The sequence below is a fragment of the Aristolochia californica genome, unplaced genomic scaffold (genome assembly GCF_029961685.1).
Source record: "Aristolochia californica isolate CCGP_79_NKW_82.1479 unplaced genomic scaffold, dmAriCali1.0.hap1 SCAF_4, whole genome shotgun sequence".
In the NCBI taxonomy this organism is placed as follows: Eukaryota; Viridiplantae; Streptophyta; class Magnoliopsida; order Piperales; family Aristolochiaceae; genus Aristolochia; species Aristolochia californica.
In genome coordinates this window covers 3,768,508-3,790,415 of record NW_027182103.1, presented here as the reverse complement: position 1 = coordinate 3,790,415, position 21,908 = coordinate 3,768,508, and the positions used below count along the sequence as shown (strand labels likewise).

Below are 21,908 nucleotides of genomic sequence, written 5' to 3'. Positions count from 1 at the left end.
GTGGGCCCAGGGAATCTGGCCGAAACTCTATATTTATTGAGGTTTTGATCAGCTTGGGGAAATGTTTCAGATCTGAGGAGTCATGATTCGATCGAGTTGCCGATAGGAGTCGGACCGGACAGAACCCGTCCGGTTTTAAGGCGCTCGAACCAAACGCCCATCTGCGGTCCGTGTTTAGGAAAGTCAACATTGTCTTGAAAGGGCGTTGACTGGGAAAGTGAATAATTAACTAAGTGGTAATTTGGTGGATTACACGCGGCAGGCGGTGGCCCCACTTAAAAATTTGAATTTTTGAACCCATCAGCCAGCCATCTGAATTGGCCCGCACGCATGAGTTGTAAGCCTAGGCCATGCGCATGTGCTTCTCGTCCACATAACATTCTCCCGCCACAATGCAAATATCCTCGTCGCATTACTAACCTTGATGACTGAAAAAAATTTAAGTGGTTAAAGGGTCTTTTTTTTTTTGAGTTGGTTCAGTCGCACTCTCTCCATATAACATGATATAGCTCATTAAGTCATAATAATTAGAAGGGTAATCATAACTACCACTTCCTTCAATGAATATTATGAAATATAACTAACACACATTATTTGTAAAGCCATTTTTGTGGTATATTAATGTTTATTTTTAATGACATTGGTTTATTGGGTGTACAAACAAACATTTTTAATGTATTTATATTATTGTGCTAGTATACAACCATGATATATTGACATTTAGAACTCTAGAAAACTTCAAAGTTGTTCAATCTTTTTGGGGTGTTTTTAATATGTATAATATCTATGATTATGCAAATGTCAAACCATTGTATAGTATTATTTTAATTTTTTTGAAAAAAATCTAATGTTTTTTATGAAATATATTCATGTAAACTTAGAAAAGTCATTACTAAAAATAATATTACAACAACTATAGAAGAAATATAAAATGGGTTTGGTCCCTAAGGGGGTTAGTCCACAATGAAGTGGAATGAATTCCCCCCACATTACCCAATTCATCAAATAATGACGTTAGTGTATAAAGAATTGAATTGAAGTGAGATTAACCATTTCATTTGCTCAGGCAAAAACGGGGGAAAATTGATTCATACCTATTTTGCGAATCAACCACTTTCCTCGCGCGACGTGCGTTGCTTCTCCCCCCCCCCCCCCATCTTTGTCTCTCTCCCTCGGCCTTTGTCTCCCAACAATTTTTTTTTTTGCCCCCATCTTCTTCCTCTCGTCTTCACTATATGTGCTCCCTCTCTTCTGTCCCCCTCCGCCGTCGGCCTTCCTCTGCGACGGAGGCCGAGCCGCTTCTCTTCTCACTCTTGGCGTACCTTCGAAGCGCCGCTGTCGTTGTCATTGCCTGCTAGCCAGCCATTGAGGAAGACAATGCGCGCCGAGAAGAAGACAATGGCATAATTTTTTCTAAGATAAGGAAAAATTAAACTATCGTAATAAGAATAATAATTTATATTTTTTATTTAAAAAATAATTATATTTATTTATTGAATATATTTCTTTTATAATTACTATATTAAATTAGTGATTTAATAGTCATAATTAAAATATTTTTAAAATAAATATTTGATAAGTTGTTTTGGTTTAATTATCCCGTTGCTATAATTAATTAAACCAATGGTTTTAAATTTGTTGATAATATATTATTAATTATTAATACATAAAAATATATATTATGTTATTAAAAAATATATATTTATTTAATATATTTATTATTATTATTATATTAAATTAGTGAGTTTAATGTTAAAATAGTTCTTATCTTATTAAAAAATAATTTATTTATTTATTATATGTGCTTCTGTTATTTTTTAATTTTTTATTAATTTTTAATCATTTATTCTAGTCACAAGTAATTATTGTATTAATTTATAATAAACTATAATCATTAAGTAATATAATATGTTTTTTTGTTAATTAGGATATTAACATATTTTAATACTACACGTTAGATCACTTATAAGTGTAGTAACCATGTTTATTTTAGTTAATTATCTATTTAGGTATATGTTCTATTTAAGTATATTATAAAAAGGTTACTCATTCTCTTGTTTATATCATACTTTTCATTTGGGGGCACTAACACTAGAATCTGTTTTCCAGTGCACTTGAACTCGTCTATACGAACACCCAAGGATAGTTGAAGTTGAATCAATTCATTTAAGTTCAATTCAATTTTTTACTTCAATTCAAGTTCATTGTGGACTAACCCCCTTTAAATATCTTTGTGAGTTAGAATGAAAGAATATTGTACATCATGTTCATATCAATATATGCCTAGGAGGGTTAGTCAACTTGAATTAGGAGATGAACTTCAACCGCATTACTTAGTTTATCTCCTGACATTGTTACAATAGCATCTGATTCATGTTGATGAACCAGATGAATCTGAAGATGATGCCCACGGTTTAATTTTCAAATTCAAGATTTCGTAGTTTTTTGGAAATCATTCGGATCAAGCATCGGGATCCGTCATCGCGGGAGGTTGAATTTTTTTTTGTCTCTCCCACACTTTTCTCTCTCGGTCTCCTTCTTCCTCTCTCGGTCTCTTCTTCCTCTCGCATTTTCTTCTCCTTATCGGCCTCCCTCTCCCCTCTCCCTTCTCCCTCTTGCTTCTCTTCTCCCTCTTGGCCTCCCTTTCCCTTCTCCCTCTCGTTGCGAAACATCTTCTCTGCCTCCCTCTCTCTCTCTCGCACTTGCTCTCCCTCTCGCTACGAAACATCCTCTCTGCCTCCCTCTCTCTCTCTCTCGCACTCGCTCTCCCTCTCGGCCTCTCTCTCCCTTCTCCCTCTCACTGTGAAACATCCTCTCGACTTTTTTTTCTCTCTCTCCGCCTCCTGCTCGATTCTCCCTCACTCTTTTCCCTTAAAAGACCTCCCGAGTTTTTTGATTTCGATTTTCTTCAATTTTCCACGTTTTGGCGTCGATTTCTTCTATTCTACTTCGATTTCCTTTTATTTTCCCTTTTCGCTTCGATTTCCCCATTGGGCTTCGATTTTTCCCAAATTCTAGAAGGTAAGCCTAAACCCTAATTTTTTTCAATTAATATAGTGTTGTATTGGATTTAATTTTAACTTGTGTGTGCGTAATTTGTATTGATTGTTGCATAATTTCAGGATTTAGGGTTAGGGTTTATGGTATTTAGGGTTCAACGTCGTCTTCATAGAGTATAATTTTGAGTTCAGGGTTAGGGTTTAGTGTATTTAGGGTATGGTTCATGTATTTATGGGTTTAGGTTTTTTTTTTTTAATTTTTGTAGGGTTTTGGGTTTTTGAGGTGATAGGGTTTAGGGTTTGGGGCTTTTGGGGTTTTTAAGGTCTAGGGTTTAGGGTTAATAGCAGTTAGGTTTAGGATTTAGGTTTTTTTTTTTTTAAAAATAGGGTTTAGAGTTTGGGGTGATAGAGTTTAGGGTTTGGGGGGTTTAGTACTATTCTAACAAGGTTGAGTCGCTTAGACGATCGTCCATTTGCCAACGTAACCTAACCCCCATCACCGACGAGGTACAATTCGTAGTGACTATGAAGTCATATGGGGTTCTACCTTGGGTGTTCGATGAATCTAGATTTGATGAGTGTGTTTTTGCATTGTTTAGTGCATTTGTAATGAAATTAATTTGATTAATTTCGAAATGTTATAAAATGTTGTTAAATAATTTTGAAGTGCTATGGAATGATTTTGTCATGTGAGTGTTATAAATATCCACGACGTGGTATTTTTTTTTTTGTGGTTTGTGTTTCTTTGTGTCCCTTATTACTATGATGTGTAAAGGTTGTTTAATAAAAAAATTTCTATGAGGACCATCTTAGATTTAGATTATAAATGGTTGGAAGAAGACAATAAATTGTTCGATCATATGACATTTGGACCTTCAAAGAAAACAACAAAATGCTCGATCTCTTGGTCGAGCAGGTCAATATAGGGAACAAGTTGCCTAATGGGGTTTGGAAGCATGAAGTATATATGGAATGTGTAAATAAGTTCAATGAAGACGCAATCAGTAAAAAAACTGTTGAGCAGCTTAAAAATCGAAGATCATGGAAGTAAACTTAACAAACAGTAACGAGTTGTCTCAACACTAGTGAGTTCGGTTGGGATGCACCACACAACAAGTTACTACATGTCATTCTATATGGCAAAACTATTTAAAGATCAGTAAATCATGATGTACTGTAAAACATTTTGTATGTTTTCCGTATTACTATCACTCTATTCCAAGACGTTTAATGGTTGTTTTATTCTTATAGGAGCCTAGAGATGCTGAGAAGTATAGACGTGAAAGCTACCCAAGCGACAAATTGGCTTTGGTAACGGGAAACTCAATATCCATAGGGACAACAAGTATAACTCCTATAGATTTGGGCGATGAACTCCTCCGTGAGTCAAAACATGTACTGATGGAGGAGCTCGAGGATATCGATGTAGTTAGGGAAACTCCATCGCCATTCTTTAGCAGGAATGAGTCGACAGTTGAGCAGTCTCAAAGAAGTTCACATGTACTAAACTATAACTTGATGATTTTAATATCAAAAGCATGAACTCGTTGTTGAATAATCAATCTCAGGTTATTAATAAAATAATATATATACATACATATATATATATATATATATTTATTAATTTTTATTACTATTTATTTTTTGAAATGGTAATTTTTATTACTATATTAAACTAGATATTTAAGTCTGGTAATTAAAATATAGTTAAAGTATGAATTTGATCAATTAATTTTCAATAATTATCCCATTTTTATAAATAATTAAACTAATAATTTTTTATTTTTTGTGGAATTATATTTTTAATTAATACTACGTCAAAGACCAATCTTATGTTACTAATAAAATAATACTTTTATTTTTTCATGATATTTATTTTTTAATTACTTTATTATATTAATGATTAAATAGTGGTAATTAAAATATTATTAAATCAAGCATTTGATCCATTATTTTGGTTTAATTAACCCATTTGTATAATTAATAAAACCAATAGTTTTATATTTAACAGAAAATATTATTAATTAATAATACGTAAAAACATATATAATGTGTTAAAGTAAGCCTTTGATCAATTTTTTTTTTTAATCATTCATTTTTATGTTAAACTCTATCTTTCGTTATTAACAAATTAATAAATTAATTTATTATATCCGTTTCTTTTATTTTTTACTTTATTTTTTATTTTTTATAATTACTCATGTGCACAATTAATTGGCTCACGTAATTACTATATTAATGTATAATAAATTACAATCAAATAATATAATATCTAATTTAATTAATTATTATATTATTATATTTTAATTATACATTAATTACTTATTTATATAGTAATCATGTTTATTTTACATAAATTTTGTTTAATTATTATTATTTTAAAAAAATAATTACTTTTTTTTTATTATCTTATTTTTATTAACTGTTTTTTGAAAATAATTATATTTAAATTCTTATTTTTTAAAATTATGGACACGATTAGTTTTTTGGCCAACGAGGACCCGCCCGCGCTTCCGCCTCCCAAATTTCCCATCGTTTTTCAAAGGCGCCAAAAGCCGCTCAACAGTCAGCAGTGCTGTTGTACGTGTTAGTATCCAATTGGACGACTCAAATCTTTCTCCCGTTGACGCCACTATTCTTCTTTCATACTCGTTGGGCTCAATTTAGCATCATTCCTACGCTGGCAGGAGCGGTTTCTTTCCTTAAAAATGTCCGCCAACTGTCAGCCACATGTCTAACCGCATGAGCTTGACAGCGAACATGCAACCAAATCTCTTCCATGGCTCACGTTAGCAAAGACGATTTGACTCCAGTCCCCTGACGCCACGTGTTCTTCTCCTCTATTTGTGTCTCTCGAAACTGAAATCGACTTCCTCTTTCTCTCTCTGCAGTCTGTAGCCAGGTGGGGAGGTACTAAAAATCCCCCCAAAAAAAAAAAGAAAAAAAAAAAAAAAAAGAAATGGGCAAGCTTTCCTCCGCCGTGGCTGAAACTTTACAAGCGCCATCCCCGGTCCCCCATTTTCACCCGGATCCGGTTCTCCCCTCGTCGGAAGCCGCTGATCCGGCAGCAGAAACCTCATGGGAGAATGTTGGTGGTTTGGAGGACCAGCAGAAGCGGTATCTGCAGCGCCTCCATAGTCGAGGCGTCTACTGGAAGCTTCCGGATTCGTCCATCTCTTCCGTCTTCCGGCTCTCCCACGGTGGGGATGTGGAGGCTGATGGGAACTGTCTCTTCACGGCGTCGCGGAGGGCGATGGGGGTGAAAATGGAGGCGAGGGAGCTAAGACGGAGGACGGTCAGGAGGTTCGTGGAAGATTTAGAGTCTGGGGAGCTGGAGAGAGAGGCCGTAAATGTGGCAATTAAGAATATGTACTCGCCGGATTTGAAGACTGGTTGGGGCATTCATGTTGTTCAGGAAGTGAAGCTGCTGGCCGAGAAGGAGGATCGTGAGAATTTGGATGGAGCCATTCAAGAACTTGTCGACTTAGGGTTGCAGAGGTATGACCTGATTAGTTTCTTAATCGGGGTTGCTAGGGGGACTAGGATACGGCAGGATGTTTTCCCCGTGCAATGCGAGCTTCTGAGTTTCCTTCTTAAGATAGTCTCGTTTTTTTACCTTATTTTTTATCTTTCAGAATGTCCCTTTTAACCTTTTTTTTTCTGCTCCTTTAGATGGGCATTCATCTTCTTTCAGTTGAGCCCGTGAATCCTGTGGTTATCCTTGAAAGTGCTTCATTTGACTTATTAAATATTGAAATGTGCTTATATTGGAAAATGGCCTGATCACTAGTGTGAGTTTGTTTGTGATGTAAAGTGACTGTGGTTTAGCTTCAGTATATAAGAAGGGAGTATTTTTATATTTTACCATTTACGTTTTTGGTGATTTTCAAAATGTGCATATATTTTAGCATTTATGTTTTTGTTTCAGTTTGTTAACAACAAAAGGAGTATTTATATTTTTTTTGGAACGTTAAGTACAGGATTGTGAGAAGTCTTCCTTCTCTAGATCCCTCAGCTAGAGGGGTGCAAGTATTTTCTCTGGATGTGGATGGAAGTAGGGGAAATGAAAAACTGCTATTGAGTATTACTATTTAACTGAAAAAGGTGCGATTTAGCGATTATTATAAATATTGTTATGATTGTGAATATTGTAATGATTATTATTATTTGTATCATGGGAAAACATCCAGAGATCATATACTTAATCTGAGAAGTGGGCATGCTCATGTTCAGTGCCTAGGCGGGGCTTATTGTGGTTGCCTTGCCGTAAAACTATTGTGCTTTTTTCCTCTCTAGTGCCGAGTGTCAAAGATATTATTAAAGATCTTAACATACGAGGGTGATGGAATCAAACTCCTTTTTAAAACTTTGTCCTCTTTTAGTAAAAAAACTTATAACCTTTTTGAGAATAGCTCCAATCCATGATTTTAAGTAAACTAAATACTTTCTTATTGTTTTATAATCTTGCATGACAAATAAGTGGATATGGACATTTCCTTTGAATCAATGACCTCGTGTTACTAATTCCTTCTCAATCAATAATACCACATGTAGTTTCATTTATAATTGAGGCAAAAGATTAAGACATTGGTTATATCTCTACCTTTACCAAACATGCTGATCCTTACAATTGTTTTTCTTATCGATTTATTTTGAAGGGAAATGGCTGCTGAGTCTATATATAAGGAGAGATGCATTGCTGTGGATGATGGCTCTAATTGGGCCAAATACATGTCCATCTGTGGTTCACCAGATGATGAATATGACATTATTACGTTGCAATATACAGAGGAAGGGTTATTAACAGTAGAGGAGAACAGGGAGGGTCATGCAGCAGCTTTTGGAGATGATATAGCGATAGAGAGTCTTGCTACAGAGTTCAAAAGAGAAATTTATGTGGTGAGTTTATTTTTTTGGAGCATCATGGAGCGCCTCCATTGCTTTTATGATTAATCATCATTTATTCTTTGAAATTGCATCAACAATTTCTTAAATTTAGTGATGATGCACATGACTTATGAAATTGAATATGGTTTGAGGTCATCTTAAAGTAGTTCTCTGCATAGTTATTCTAGAACTATGGTGTCTCACATGTGATTATCTTGGCTTAATGGTACCATATAGGTCTTGTTAGTGCATGCTGAGGAAAAGTGAAAGTGAACGAAACGAGTGAGAGTGAATTACCTATGTAATTTGCTTTCACTTTCTCCCGTGTAAAACGAGTGAAAGTGAAATCAGAGGGTCGACCCTCTGATTTCACCTTCACTCGCTCTCTCTTGACGCTCCTATTTCGACCCTCTGATTTCACTTTCACTCGCTCTCTCTTGACGCTCCTCTTCCCTCTCGACAATCCCTCTCTCCCGACGCTCCTCTTTGCTTCCCTCTCGACAGTCGCTCTCTCTTGACATTCCTCTCGTCGACACCTGCTTCCCTCTTGACACTTCAGAGCTTTGACGCCTTCCTCTCGCCATGCCTACAAATTCTGGATTATCAACCAAAATGATCCAGAAGGTCCCAAATGATCAAAGTGCCAAATTTTGCATCTCCTATCACACATGTATGTGCTTCTTCTCAAGATTCCAACACCCAATTCTAGTTTCTTCTTGGAAAACCAACCCATGTGCCAAAAATTGTTCCTCTTTTCACTTGTAGAAGCATTGTTGCTCCTCTTAAAGGGGTTTTTCGTGGAGTTGGGATTATGTTGGTATGGCTTGTCGTTATGGATGAGGAAGGATATAGGGCTAAAGCTGCCAACGTCAGTGGAATTCCAGTTTGAGATATAGAAGCAAGAGCAGCATGAGAGTTGAGGCTCTCCTTAGTTGGAGCAAACAAGCTTTGTGAGTCTGTCTTTGAGGCAAAACACACAAATTCTGACGGAAGAAGATGATGGCTGTTTGCCACATGATGGATCAGATATTGAATGAAGAAAACTTAAAAAACGGATCATCAATTGTGAATTGATGTTACGTTTTTAGGCGTTGGAAAAAAAAAGTTAAAAGAAATCCCAAAAAAAAAGAATTTTTGTGTTAATAAAATTTCTTATTTTATTTATAAAAAATTTAAATAAAACTATCTTATAAAAGTTAAATCTATCAAAGTATATAATAAAATATTCTATTTATGTATTTATTTATGTTGATGAATTTTAATGTTATATTAAATTACTAATTTAAGAGTGATAATTTAGATTTGTAAAAGTAAGAATTTGATTAAGTATCTAGACATTATAAAAGTAACCATGTTTGTTTAGGTATATTATTTTTTATATTACATTAAATTAATATTTTATTTGACTAATTAATTAAATTAAACTATCTTAATAAGGTTAAATCTATCAGATTATTTTATTAATAAACTCATTATCCACTTTCCACTACATTTATTGTGCACACTAATACAAGAAAGTACTTTACAATGCACTTTCCATTGAGCATATTGGCATATTGACACAAAAAAGTAATTCACTTTGAAAATGCACTACCCCACCCCCCCCCCCCCCCCCCCCCCCCCCCCCCCCCCTCTTTCAAGTAAATTGAGGACCCCTAGAGGCAAAATGTAATTTTAGTAGTAGAATGAATGGATATGGTTAGCTGTTTTATAATTGAGAAGTGAGGTTACTTGAGAAGTTGCCCTTTATATCTAGAAGAATAGTATCCGAAATTCACAAAATAGATGTGCCTTTTAATCTAGATGTTAATACTTCAGGTTCAAGCCCATGGATCAGATGCAATGGTTGATGAAGACAACTGTGTATTCTTCCTCCCACATCATCCCAGAAGTCAAATATGTGAACCTCCATCTTTTCTCTTTATGAAAGGAACCGGTAAGCTTACTACTCTTGATTGTTTTTCTGCCATCTATATTTTGCTGAAGGTATTGGTAATGACACTATGTAGTTTTTCTGCCATATTCTCAGTATTCTCTCAATCATATTAATTTTTTTGTGTTTTTAAGGGCTAGATTTAGAATATATTTTTATTATCTGAAAAAGATTTAAAATCTGGTTTGACATACAGGTTGGTGTGGTGCTGGTGCGGATCACTATGAGCCCTTAATTGCTCATCCTGCTCCATCTATCTCCCAGGAGAAAGCTGCTGTTGTACTTTGAGGACCTCTTAGTCCTCCATTTTTGTGGATTAGGGGTTGGGTAGAGTCCTTGTATTGTTGGAAGGTAATCTAGATTATTCTTGTTCTAGAGTGAGGAGAAATTCTTTGCATAATTCCATTTTTTTAGAGGATCCTTCCTGGAATTTGATTGGTAACATGAAAAGTTTACCAATCATCATTTAAGACCTTGTAGTAGTACCTCTGTAATGGCATTACCGGATTCCCTTTTGTCTATTTTGACTTTACCAAGACATTGTGACGTTTTTTGCTGCACTGGTTGCCAGGCATTTTGGTCAGTTCAATTTGTTGTACTCTGTGTTTTTTATTTTATGAAATGATATAAGAGTTTCTTCTGTTCAATTTGCATATTGAAAAAAAAATTATTTCCTAATAATGCAATACCTGAAACTTCGGCAGTGGCTGTGGTTAATTAGTTCTCACTTTTGGAGAACAAGAACGGGTTGGTAGTTTTGTAGAACTGTTTAGGATTAGAACTTTTAAAGCCTTGAATGAGGTGGAGTGCAGAAAACTTATTGCAGTTCCTAGTGCAGATTTTCAAAATGATGTGCAAGGACAGTTGGTCAACTGCCAATCTGAAGCCCCTTTGTCAACTCTAACTAGAGGAAGTTTGACAATGTTATGGAGGTGGTGAAAAAGAATTGATTGAGAATAACATAGTACTGGTCCTGCTAAAAACTAATCATCTAGCATCCTAAGATGACGTTGATGATGGGATTTTTAGATTTTGTAAGCCTATAATAACCTTTTGGATTTGAGAATGTGAGAACCAATGCAAAAATTATTTTTACAGTTATTATTGGAAAAAACTTTCAAATGGTCCCAAAAGAGGGTATTTTATGTTGCATTTGGTCCTTCTAGTTTTAGCAACCCTGTAATTAATTGTGCTTTGTTGATGTCAAGGTTAGCTAAGTTGGTGCAAGTCCTTTTGGAGTTAGGAAAGAATGATAGGCTGATACAATCAGGCAATGTAAAATCTGAGATGACTGACCTGATGAGTAAAGTCTGTCAACACCTTGTGCAATCTAGACCCTTTGTCTTGTTCCTGGATCCTTGGATTCAGGATTACTTGCCCGAGATGAGAATCAACTTGCTGAGATACGCAATTATGATACAGTAAAAAAGACTCGTACTTTGGGTATTTAATGTGGGACCTGGTCTTAAGTTGGCTAGCCTTGGGGTGCTATGTGTAGTTTTTAGCTTGCCAAAAATCTGCCATTCAGAAAACCATCTGGTCTACCTTATGATCTCTTTTATCAAATAGAAGTATCAGCAGGTCTCCAGCATGCAAGACAATCTGTTTATTGTGGTAAAATGCTTACCAGAGAAAGTATCTCCTTACAGTAACAAAATGAATGACAAAGACAACACTCTTTGATGAATCTGTTATTATGTACATAATGAACTGATTTAGGCAGATTACTTTTGTTTAGCTTTAGATTGCCATTCTGCCCTTGCTCGAACAATCTCTGCTTTGTCTTTTTGCATGCGGAGCAGGTGTGTGCTGGCCAAATCTGCTCTGGAAGAATATTCATTCTCAAGGTAGGCTTCGTTCTGTGCTGCTTTCATACTTGTTAGTGATTCAAGCAGTTGAGATTGCCTGCATTCTCGTCGGTACTCCAGCTCCATGTGTGTAAGATTGTAATCTTGTAATACATACATGGGGACACTCTGCAAATAAAATGAAAAATAGTAGAATATAGACTTCAAGCTCATGGCTATTTTCTACTTTTTATTGCTTATATTTATTCTTCCATGAATTTCTTTGTTTAAAAAAATGAAAGAAAAGGGAATTTTCTTGCCCATCTCTCCCAAAAAAGAAAATTTTCATGAGCCTGTTAAATTGTCACTGTGTTGGCATTTAACATGCTCCTTATGCTTTCCTGTACTTATATTTTTCAATTGGCAGTTTTAGAGTGCTTGCCATATCTTTTGAGACAGTTTTTAGAGAATATTGGTCAAATTTGTGTTGTTCGCTTTTAGCAGAACTTTTCTTTGTGAAGTTAGCAAATGCTTCAAATAAAATCATACCTCCAAAATCCATCCAATGTACTTGACATTGTTTACGTGCTGGTTGATATCCATATCGCTCCATCTAGGCTGTTATAAATTAAAGCGATAAGTAGTTAGTCAGCTTTGTCTATTGTATTTGATCTGTTGGCTCCAGAATTGTTCTTGACTGAGCCTTGAACTAGCTGGCAGATTTAAGTTGCGGGCATTAGTATGAAGTAACATCAATAAAATACTCACAAGCTATTAAGTTGTAGTCACTAAATTATACTTACAGCTAGTCCAGATTTTATGTTCTCTGCAGTTTCATCATTGAGCTTGTCTATCTTGTTGTTTGTGTCAACAATCATTTTTCTATCTAGATAGAATGGCTCTAGTTCTTCCTTAACCTGTTCAGGAATTTTGCACAATCTTCTTGTTTCTCTGTTCATGGTAACCCATGTGCTGTGTGAAACAGAAAAAGCTTGTGAATAAGCATGAGTATGATCCTTTATTCTGCCATCATCAAAAGGAAATAGTACCATTTGGATGTTCAGTTACCTTGTAGCTTTTGTTATGATCTTGTGGGTGTCGTAATCTCTAATTATCCAGTCCCTTCGCAAGCCATTCTTCCCATGGGGAGCAACCCAAGTATCAATCTCAACCACGTCGCCCCTACACACATAGTGACGTTAAGCAATGGTAATAAAGCTTTATCAATTTTGTATTTTCTTGCTGTTAGTCTCTTAGGCATCTGTATCTTTCAATATGATCGAACAAGTTTAAGCCTTACTATGCTTTCATATTAGTGTTTGTCGTCATTGTATATGCTACTTTGTATGGAGATTTAGAATTGCTGTTTACTGGGGGCACACAGTTGATGTCCTAATAAATTTCTGTCCCAGTATTTTTGCAGTGTAGAAAGGCATGCCTATTCAGGAGATGTTTGCTGCAATTCTACTTGGTTACTGTGTGATGATTGTGTGTATCTCAGGAAATTTTGGTTGGTGCTGATTGCTTTGTTGAGACAAAATATTGTTTGTAGGGTGCAGCTACTGAGAACTATGTCAAAAGGCGAGGGAGAAATGGAAGGTGAAGAATTACCAGCAACTAAACTTCTCCACCTGTAGATTGATTTTTGTCACTGCCCAGAAGAGTTTCCTTGAGTACATCTCGTGAGTAGTGCCAAATCTCTCACCAGCAAGGCCAGAACTTGTTGCATGGTTAAGAGCCGTTTCCTGAAGAGATCCAAAAAGTACCCATCATCAGTACTGAAATAGGGGGAAAAAAAAGGAAAGCAACATTATCAAGGAACTGACCTGAAGGAGATTCATGACAGTTTCCATGGTTGCAGTTCTATCTGGCCCAATCTCATAGGACCTGATCACAAAATTCTGTCTATATACAAACTTGTCTTCGACAAATCTCCCTAGTTTAAATGCACGAACTGGAGAGATGTTGTTTTCATCAGCCCACAGCATACTTCTATCTACTGCGGGACTTTCATTGCCATTAATTCCATTCACCTTCTTCCCATTAAATTTCTTGATACTCCCGAAATTCGCAGTATTTCTTACACTCGAACCCCTCGCCTTTTTGCCATAATCCTTGCTGGAGTTTCCAACAGGTAAACCTGCTCTCATCCGCCTGGACAAATCAGTGCCAAGAACTGAACCTCCAGGGAACCTTGTTGTCTCTGACATGCTTGGGCTTATTGAGAGATCCAGTCTGGTGTTGCAATTTGCAGCCATTATCACCCGTTAGCATATGTTTGATGGAGAGCTTGATTCGGCTGGAAAGTTGAATTCGTGATTCTTGTCAGCAAATAAGTAGCAACTGAATGAGGAAGAGGAAAGAAGAAGAAAGAAGGCTCTGGAGACTCGTTGGGAGAAAAGGTAACTTGCTGAGATGAAAAAATGGGAGGATTTTGCTGCTCAACCACTTATTAATTCTCAGGGCAGTGAGCAGCAACCAAGGGCCACCATGTCTTTCTCTCACGTAATCATGGAAGCTTTTGGTGGTTTCTGCTTCGTTTTCTAATATTAATTCAAAATCCACCATTTTTAAGCTACTATCCATACATTGTTCATTACAGGCATTTGGAGTGCGATAAACCAGGGAACGGTTGCTGCTCAACTGCACAAGACTTTTTGGTCGACCAGGAAGGAGGTCAAATGGCACCAAACAAAGCTTAAAATAAGAACAACCGGAGGCTCACTGTTTGTCCAATGCTTAACCCTTTACCCCTTTCTGGGAGTCAAAAAAAGTAGCTCTCGAATCCGTCACGTCCACCTGAGAAGTTAGATCTTTGGCGTTTGAAAATCCCGAGTAAAAGAGGGGGCGGCCACCTGTTCTTTGTGTCTTGTTAGGGTTAAATCCATCTTGTTCAGGGGCAACAATTTTGATTAATTGGTCTTCTCCGATTCAAAGTTTAAAAGCTAGCAGTGCAATCGTAGTTTCTCAGTATAGCCCTAGATTTGACAAGATTAGTTGTTTTGGCTTTTGGTATGAATATGGCTTATGAAGACTGCAAAATGCCAAACCATATTACTGGTTGTGTCTGTTTAAAGAGTTAATCTTTTCATGGTATCTGAGTAGAAGATCATTGAGTAATCAAATTGGAGAGCTTGAGTGATAAGGCTGAGAAAATGGACTATCCAAAGCATCTCGTTCTCAAGCATTCATGTGGATCAAGAGGAGATGGTGGTTGCCAAGGCAATAGATCAAGGGGTAGAGGATGAATGACTTGCCCAGCCACTTAGGGGGGGTTAGTCCACAATGAAGTGGAATGAATTCCCCCCACATTACCTAGTTCATCCCATTTATGGTGTTAGTCCAGAATGAATTGACTTGAAGTGAGATAACACCGTTTTATTTCCTCAGGCAAAAACGACGGAATTCTGTTTCCGCCCTTTTTTTCAATTCATCGAATTACCACGAGCGACGGCATCGCTTCTTTCCCCCCCCCGTTCATTTCCTTTCTCCTCTCCTCTTGCTCAGCCTTCGTCTCTGGACGAAAATTTTCGCCCGACTTCGTCTCTGCTCCTCTCGCTCGGCTCTCGTCTGCTCACTCTGCTCTTCTCGCTGGGCGCTCGTCTTCGTTCTCTGCTCCCTCTCTCTTGTTATCTCTCGTTTTCGCCCCATCTCCCTCTCTCGTCTCTTTCTCTCTCGGCCTTTCTCTTCCCTCTCCCTCTCTCGTCTCCTTCTCTCTTTTCCCTCTCCGCCTCCATCTCTTTTCACTCTCGGCCTCCCTCTTCCTTCTCGTTCTCGCTCTTCTGTTTCCTCCTCCCCTGATTTTCTTTGATTTAACCTATTCCGGTTTCGAATTCCTTCGATTTCCTTCAATCTTCTTGGATTTTCGACGGTTAGCCGTCGATTTCTTCCATTGGGCTTACATTTCCCCATTCGGCAGTGATTTCCCCCAAATTTCAGAAGGTAATCCGAAACCCTAATTTTTTTTTCAACTAATTTAGTTTTGTGTTTGAGTTAATTTAAATTTTTGTGCGTAATTTATCTTGATTGTGACCAAATTAATTCCAATAATATCACATTCATTGAAGCTGAGATACAAAACGTTCATTAATAAATAATACAGATTTGCTCACTTGTTTCCTGTGCATGAGAGTTGATAGTTCAACTGACTGTTTAAGAACTTGACAACCCATCAAGCATGCTGTCAGTTCATGGCATATTTCTGGGACCATGCCCTTGCAGTTTCCTCATAACGGGTTCTTTAGATGCAGTGAGTTCCCCTCCCTACTTTTTCCCCTTGACTAACTCATTTCCATACAGTTTTCAAGAGAGTAAATTCTCTTGCAACTTTTCCTTTGCACTAACAATGCTCCTATTAGAGGGTGACACCCAGTTGGCCATACGCTGGGTAAGACCATGAACCCAAAAAGAACCATCCAATATTAAGTGGTTCTACCCATTCGCTTGGTAAAATCATGAAACCAAAGCAAAGCATCTGCATTTAGCTGTTCCACATTTCCCAATGCAAGTCTTGCCAATTTTCTTGCTAGTTATGAGATCTCCCACCAGCAGCTTGCTGCTAGATGCCATTCCTCTACAGTTTGATTCGCTGTTGCAGTTTCTGATGTGCTTTCTTTTATTCTCTTTGTTGTTCTCTTTTGTTAGGAAAAGCCTAGTAACTAGAATAACAGAAGGTAATCCGAAACCCTAATTTTTTTTCCAACTAATTTAGTTTTGTGTTTGAGTTAATTTAAATTTTTGTGCGTAATTTGTGTTGATTGTGGCCAAATTAATTCCAACCCTGAAGATTAATTTTGAAATGTGTTAGAATGTTGTTGAATATGTTTGAAGTGCTATGGAATGTTTATGTTATGTGGTGAGGAGATTTTGGAGTTATAAATATCCACCACATGGTCCAATTCAAACAAGGCTGAGTCGCCTACACGGGCGTCCATTAGCCAACGAAACCCGACCCCCATCAATGACGATGTACAGTTCGTAGTGACTGCGAAGTCATATGGGGCTCTACCAGGGGTGTTCGGTGAATTTGGATTTCATGAGTTTGTTTTTGCATTGTTCTAGTCATTTGCAATGAAATTAGTTAGATTAATTTTGAAATGTGTTAGAATGTTGTTGAATATGTTTGAAGTGCTATGGAATGTTTATGTCATGTGGTGAGGAGATTTTGGAGTTATAAATATCCACCACATGGTCCAATTCAAACAAGGCTGAGTCGCCTACACGGGCGTCCATTAGCAACGAAACCCGACCCCCATCAATGACGATGTACGGTTCGTAGTGACTGCGAAGTCATATGGGGCTCTACCAGGGGTGTTCGGTGAATTTAGACTTCATGAGTTTGTTTTTGCATTGTTCTAGTCATTTGCAATGTAATTAGTTAGATTACTTTTGAAATATTTTAGAATGTGGTTGAATATGTTTGAAGTGTTATGGAATGTTTATGTCATGTGGTGAGGAGATTTTGGAGTTATAAATATCCACCACATGGTGCAATTCAAACAAGGCTGAGTCGCCTACATGGGCGTCCATTAGCCAACGAAACCCGACCCCCATCAATGAGGATGTACGGTTCGTAGTGACTGCGAAGTCATATGGGGCTCTACTAGGGGTGTTCGGTGAATTTGGACTTCATGAGTTTGTTTTTGCATTGTTCTAGTCATTTGCAATGTAATTAGTTAGATTACTTTTGAAATGTTTTAGAATGTGGTTGAATATGTTTAAAGTGCTATGGAATGTTTATGTCATGTGGTGAGGAGATTTTGGAGTTATAAATATCCACCACATGGTATTTTGTTATTTGTTGGTTGTGTTTCTGTGTGTCCCTAGTTACTACGACGAGTAATGGTTGTCTGATAAAAAAAATTTCTATGACGACCATCTCGGATTTAGATTATAAATGGTTGGAAGAAGACAATAAACTCCTCGATCATATGACATTTGGACCTTCGATGATGACAACAAAATGCTCGATCTGTTGGTTGAGCAAGTCAATATGGGGAATAGGATGCCTAATGGGGTTTGGAAGCATGAAGTATATTTGGACTGTGTCAATAGGTTCAATGAAGACATAGCTAATAAAAAAACTGTTGAGCAGCTCAAGAATCGAACAAGATCATGGAAGAAAACTTACCAAACAGTAACAAGTTGTCTCAACACTAGTGGGTTCGGTTGGGATGCAACCACACATCGAGTTACTGCATGTCATTCTGTATGGCAAAACTATATCAAGGTCAGTAAATTATGATTGACTATAAAACATTTTGTATGTTTTCCGCATTACTAGAACTCTATGCCAAGTCGTCTAAACGATGTTTTATCCTTGTAGGAGCATAAAGAAGCTGAAAAGTACAGACAACAAGGTTGTCCTCTTTATGACAAATTGGCTTTGGTAGTGGGAAACTCAATAGCCATGGGGAGAACAAGTCAAACTGACGAAGACATGTGTAATGATGTCCAACATCAAGAAGAAAATGAGCACGTGGATATGCTCGAGGATGTCGATTTAGGTAGAGAATCTCCTTCGCATTCTTTACAGAAAATGAGTCGGCACCTGATCAGTCTCCAAGTACTAACCCGTCAAGTTCAAGTCGTCGTAGAAAGAGACCACAAATGGCCACTGATGATAGTATTATGTTCGCTGATACAATGACAAGAATTGCCACCTTACTGCAATCTTTACAAGCTAAAAATGATAAAGCCACCGGAGAAAATTGGTATGAAGCACTCACAGAAATCCCGGACCTATCAGTAGAGATGAAGTTTCGCGCTCCTATATTGTTAGATACACCAATGAAGAAGGACATGTTTACGAAGCTGCCAGTGGAAGATCGAATTAATTAGCTTAAATATTGTGCTGGTGAAATGGAGTCAATACTTTGAAGTACATTATGTATTTTGGGACGATTGTTTTGAAGTTTAATTATGTTTTTTTAATTATGACTTTATAAGACGTATCATTGATAGATTATGAATTTTATTATGGTTAAGATTTGGGTTTTCATGATTGTCGTGTTTTTATTGTGTGGATGAATGTTGTGGGTGCGTGATTGGAGATGATTTTATATAGGTGTGATTAAAAATAGGTTATGATTGAAGAACATGGTATGTTTTTGTGTTGATGATATTATGAAGAAACAAGAATTATTGTTGAAGTCGTTATTATGGTTGTGGTGATTGTATTTGCAGGTTTCCATAGAAGACGAAAATAGGAATACAATGATGATTTTATTGACATGTCTTATGTACATGATGGGAATATACTATATGAACCATAGGTCTAGACGTACATTACGTCCTCGTGGGATAGGTGGCCCGATTTATTTACAAAAGGCATTAGCGAAATCACCTGTTAAATTTCGAAAAGTTTATAGGATGAATCAAATTGTGTTTAAAAAAATGGCAGGGATACTTTATAGCAAATGATTTTTATCACCTACAAAGACCATTTCAGTGGAAGAACAACTTGCATATTTTCTCTTAACTGTTGGTTAAGGACAAGCGTATAGTGTCACAACAGAGATGTTTGATAGATCAAACTGGACTATAAGTAGGTATTTCAATAAGGTGTTGAATGCTATTATCAAACTTCGGCCTGATTACATCAAACGGCCTTCAGAACTGGCTCACTCGAAGATTTTAAACAATCCAATGTTTAATCCGTATTTTAAGGTAACATCACTTGACATATAATGAACAATTTTAGATTAATATTTAGAGTTACTTGTATTAATTGAAATGATATAATTAGGATTGTATTGGGGCTATTGATGGAACTCATATCAAAGCAAACATCCAACTTGAAGAACAACAAAGGTTCTGGAACAGCAAAGGCTATCTCTCACAAAATGTGATGGCAGCATGTACATTTGATATGCAATTCACTTATGTACTTGTTGGATGGGAGGGATCAGCAGCTGATTCCCGTGTATTGAAGGACGCATTGACTCGCCGAAATAGAATTTGTGTACCTGAAGGTAAATAATATATTGTTATGTAGTATTTTTTTTCAATTATCTTATGTGAAAATTTTTTGTATTGTAGGTAAATATTATCTAGTCGATGCTGGTTATGCAAATATGTCAGGATTTTTGGCTCCATATCGAGGAACTCGTTATCATCTACAAGAATTTGGAGACAACCTTCCTAGAAATGATAAAGAGCTATTCAACCGAAGGCACTCATCTTTGAGAAATACTATTGAACGAACTTTTGGTGCTTTAAAAGGTCGATTCCAAATGTTGAAAGTTGCTCCTCCCTTTTCGTATAAGATCCAGATGAAAATTGTAATAGCTTGTTGCATATTACACAATTATATACGTAAAGAGGATTACAATGATATGTTTGAATTGGAAGATGATGATTCCGATAATGAGGTAGGTGGAGGAGGTGATGAGGTCCGATTAGCTGGTGAAAATTTGGATGGAAATAGCGATGATAGCGATGATCTTGGGGATGAAGGCAACCTATCAACAACAATGCGGAGGCGTCGTGCATTAGAATCCACTAGAGCTGCACAATTTCGAGATGCCATAGCAACTAGCATGTGCAGTGATTATTAGTGGTTGTACTTTATTGCATTTGAACATGTATGTTGTCGTTCGTATCTACTAAACTAGTCAGTTGATGATGTTAAACGCACAAACTCTAATTATATTGGTTGTTGTCATTTTATACCTTTTTGTTTTAATTTTATTTATTAAGTATTTTTATACTATATAGTATGTTATTACAAAATAATTTATTTATTAATTATATTCATTTATGTTATTTAAATAATTTATTCTACTCACACGTAATTAGTTTAATAATTAATAATAAAATGTAATCATTAATTGGTTTAATTATGCAATTGCTATAATTAATTAAACAATTTGGTTTATTTATTATATTCCCTTATGTTATTTTTAAATTTTTATTAATTTTAAATAATTTATTCTAATCCCACGTAATTAGTATAATAATTTATAATAAAATGTAATCATTAATTGGTTTAATTATGCAATTTCTATAATTAAATAAATAATTAGGTTTATTTATTATATTCCCTTATGTTATATTTAAATTTTTATTAATTTTAAATAATTTATTCTAATCACACATAATAAGTATAATAATTTATAATAAATTGTAATCATTAATTGGTTTAATTATGCAATTGCTATAATTAATTAAACACTTAGGTTTATTTATTATATTCCCTTATGTTATTTTTAAATTTTTATTAATTTTAAATAATTTATTCTAATCCCACGTAATTAGTATGTTAATTTATATTGAATTTTAATCATTAATTGGTTAATTATCCAATTGCTAAAATTAATTAAACCATTATTTTTATTTATTATATTCCCTTATGCTATTTTGTAATTTTTAATAATTTTATATAATATATTCTAGTCACGTAATTAGTATATTAATTTATAATGAATTATAATCGTTAATTGGTTAATTATCCAATTACTATAATTAATTAAACCATTAGGTTTATTTATTATATTTTCTTATGTTATTTTTAATTTTTTTATTAATTTTATATAAATTATTGTAGTCACACGTAATTATTGTTTTAATTTATAATAAACTATAATCATTTATCTAGAAAAGGACACTGAATTATGTTTTCCAAGCACTAACACTGGAATCTGTTTTCCAGCCACTTCAATTGGCCCGGACTAACACCCAAACATGACTTGAAGTGGAAACAATTTATCTCACTTCAATTCAATTTTCCACTTCATTGTGGACTAACCCCCCCTTAGATGTCAAAAGTGTTAGGAATTAGAAGTTTTAATTCAATATTAAACAGAGCAATAATAATTTTAGAAGAAGAAATAATTAAACACGAAAACATAATATTTATACAAGTTTGTTTTAAGGTGAGATAATGTCTTGTCTTCTGTCACTGCAATAATTTATTATGATGATGTAGTTTATAAGAGAAATCGCATATACTCAAGTGTTTTTTCTCTAACCTCTATATCTCTCTCAACTCATGAGTGTTGATAATGACCCAACTAATGGTACCCCCAAATATAAAGAGAAAATTAGGGCAATCGAATTACAAATGTGAAATCTCCAAACTACCCTTAATGAAACAAAAGAGGGGTTAGGGTTTTCATTCTTAATTTTGAATACACATTAAATTTCTAATGCCAAGGGGAGATATAAATTTTTCCTAGGGGAGATAATTTTTTATATTTTAAGGATTTTTATATATATTTATATATATTATATTTAGAAAATCAAAATCTTATTTATGATGTTATCCCGGTTGGAAGTGGTCAAATCCGATTGAACCGGGTC

The 21,908-nt window shown here is 35.6% G+C and overlaps 2 protein-coding genes across 2 annotated transcripts; one reads left to right on the top strand and one right to left on the bottom strand.

Annotated features, from left to right (window-relative positions):
- The first annotated feature begins 5,775 nt into the window (after positions 1-5,775).
- Positions 5,776-10,466, top strand: LOC137963855 (uncharacterized). The gene is made up of 4 exons (XM_068811074.1): positions 5,776-6,497; positions 7,658-7,898; positions 9,705-9,822; positions 10,016-10,466. The coding sequence occupies exons 1-4, from the start codon at positions 5,959-5,961 to the stop codon at positions 10,105-10,107; spliced, it is 990 nt and encodes a 329-aa protein (XP_068667175.1). The 5' UTR covers positions 5,776-5,958; the 3' UTR covers positions 10,108-10,466.
- A 1,077-nt stretch (positions 10,467-11,543) lies between these two features.
- LOC137962200 (palmitoyl-acyl carrier protein thioesterase, chloroplastic-like) lies at positions 11,544-13,864 on the bottom strand. Its single transcript, XM_068808936.1, has 6 exons — positions 13,433-13,864; positions 13,218-13,351; positions 12,675-12,788; positions 12,410-12,578; positions 12,156-12,224; positions 11,544-11,795 (listed from the first exon to the last, which is right to left on the bottom strand). The coding sequence occupies exons 1-6, from the start codon at positions 13,862-13,864 to the stop codon at positions 11,544-11,546; spliced, it is 1,170 nt and encodes a 389-aa protein (XP_068665037.1).
- Between the last annotated feature and the right edge of the window lie 8,044 nt (positions 13,865-21,908).

Coding starts and splice junctions, on each gene's coding strand:
- LOC137963855 (XM_068811074.1), top strand. CDS start 5,959: ATGGGCAAGCTTTCCTCCGCCGTGGCTGAAACTTTACAAGCGCCATCC. Junction 7,899..9,704: donor TCAAAAGAGAAATTTATGTG/GTGAGTTTATTT, acceptor TTAATACTTCAG/GTTCAAGCCCATGGATCAGA. Junction 9,823..10,015: donor TCTCTTTATGAAAGGAACCG/GTAAGCTTACTA, acceptor TTTGACATACAG/GTTGGTGTGGTGCTGGTGCG.
- LOC137962200 (XM_068808936.1), bottom strand. CDS start 13,864: ATGGCTGCAAATTGCAACACCAGACTGGATCTCTCAATAAGCCCAAGC. Junction 12,579..12,674: donor ATCATAACAAAAGCTACAAG/GTAACTGAACAT, acceptor TGTTTCACACAG/CACATGGGTTACCATGAACA. Junction 11,796..12,155: donor ACATTGGATGGATTTTGGAG/GTATGATTTTAT, acceptor TTTTATTTGCAG/AGTGTCCCCATGTATGTATT.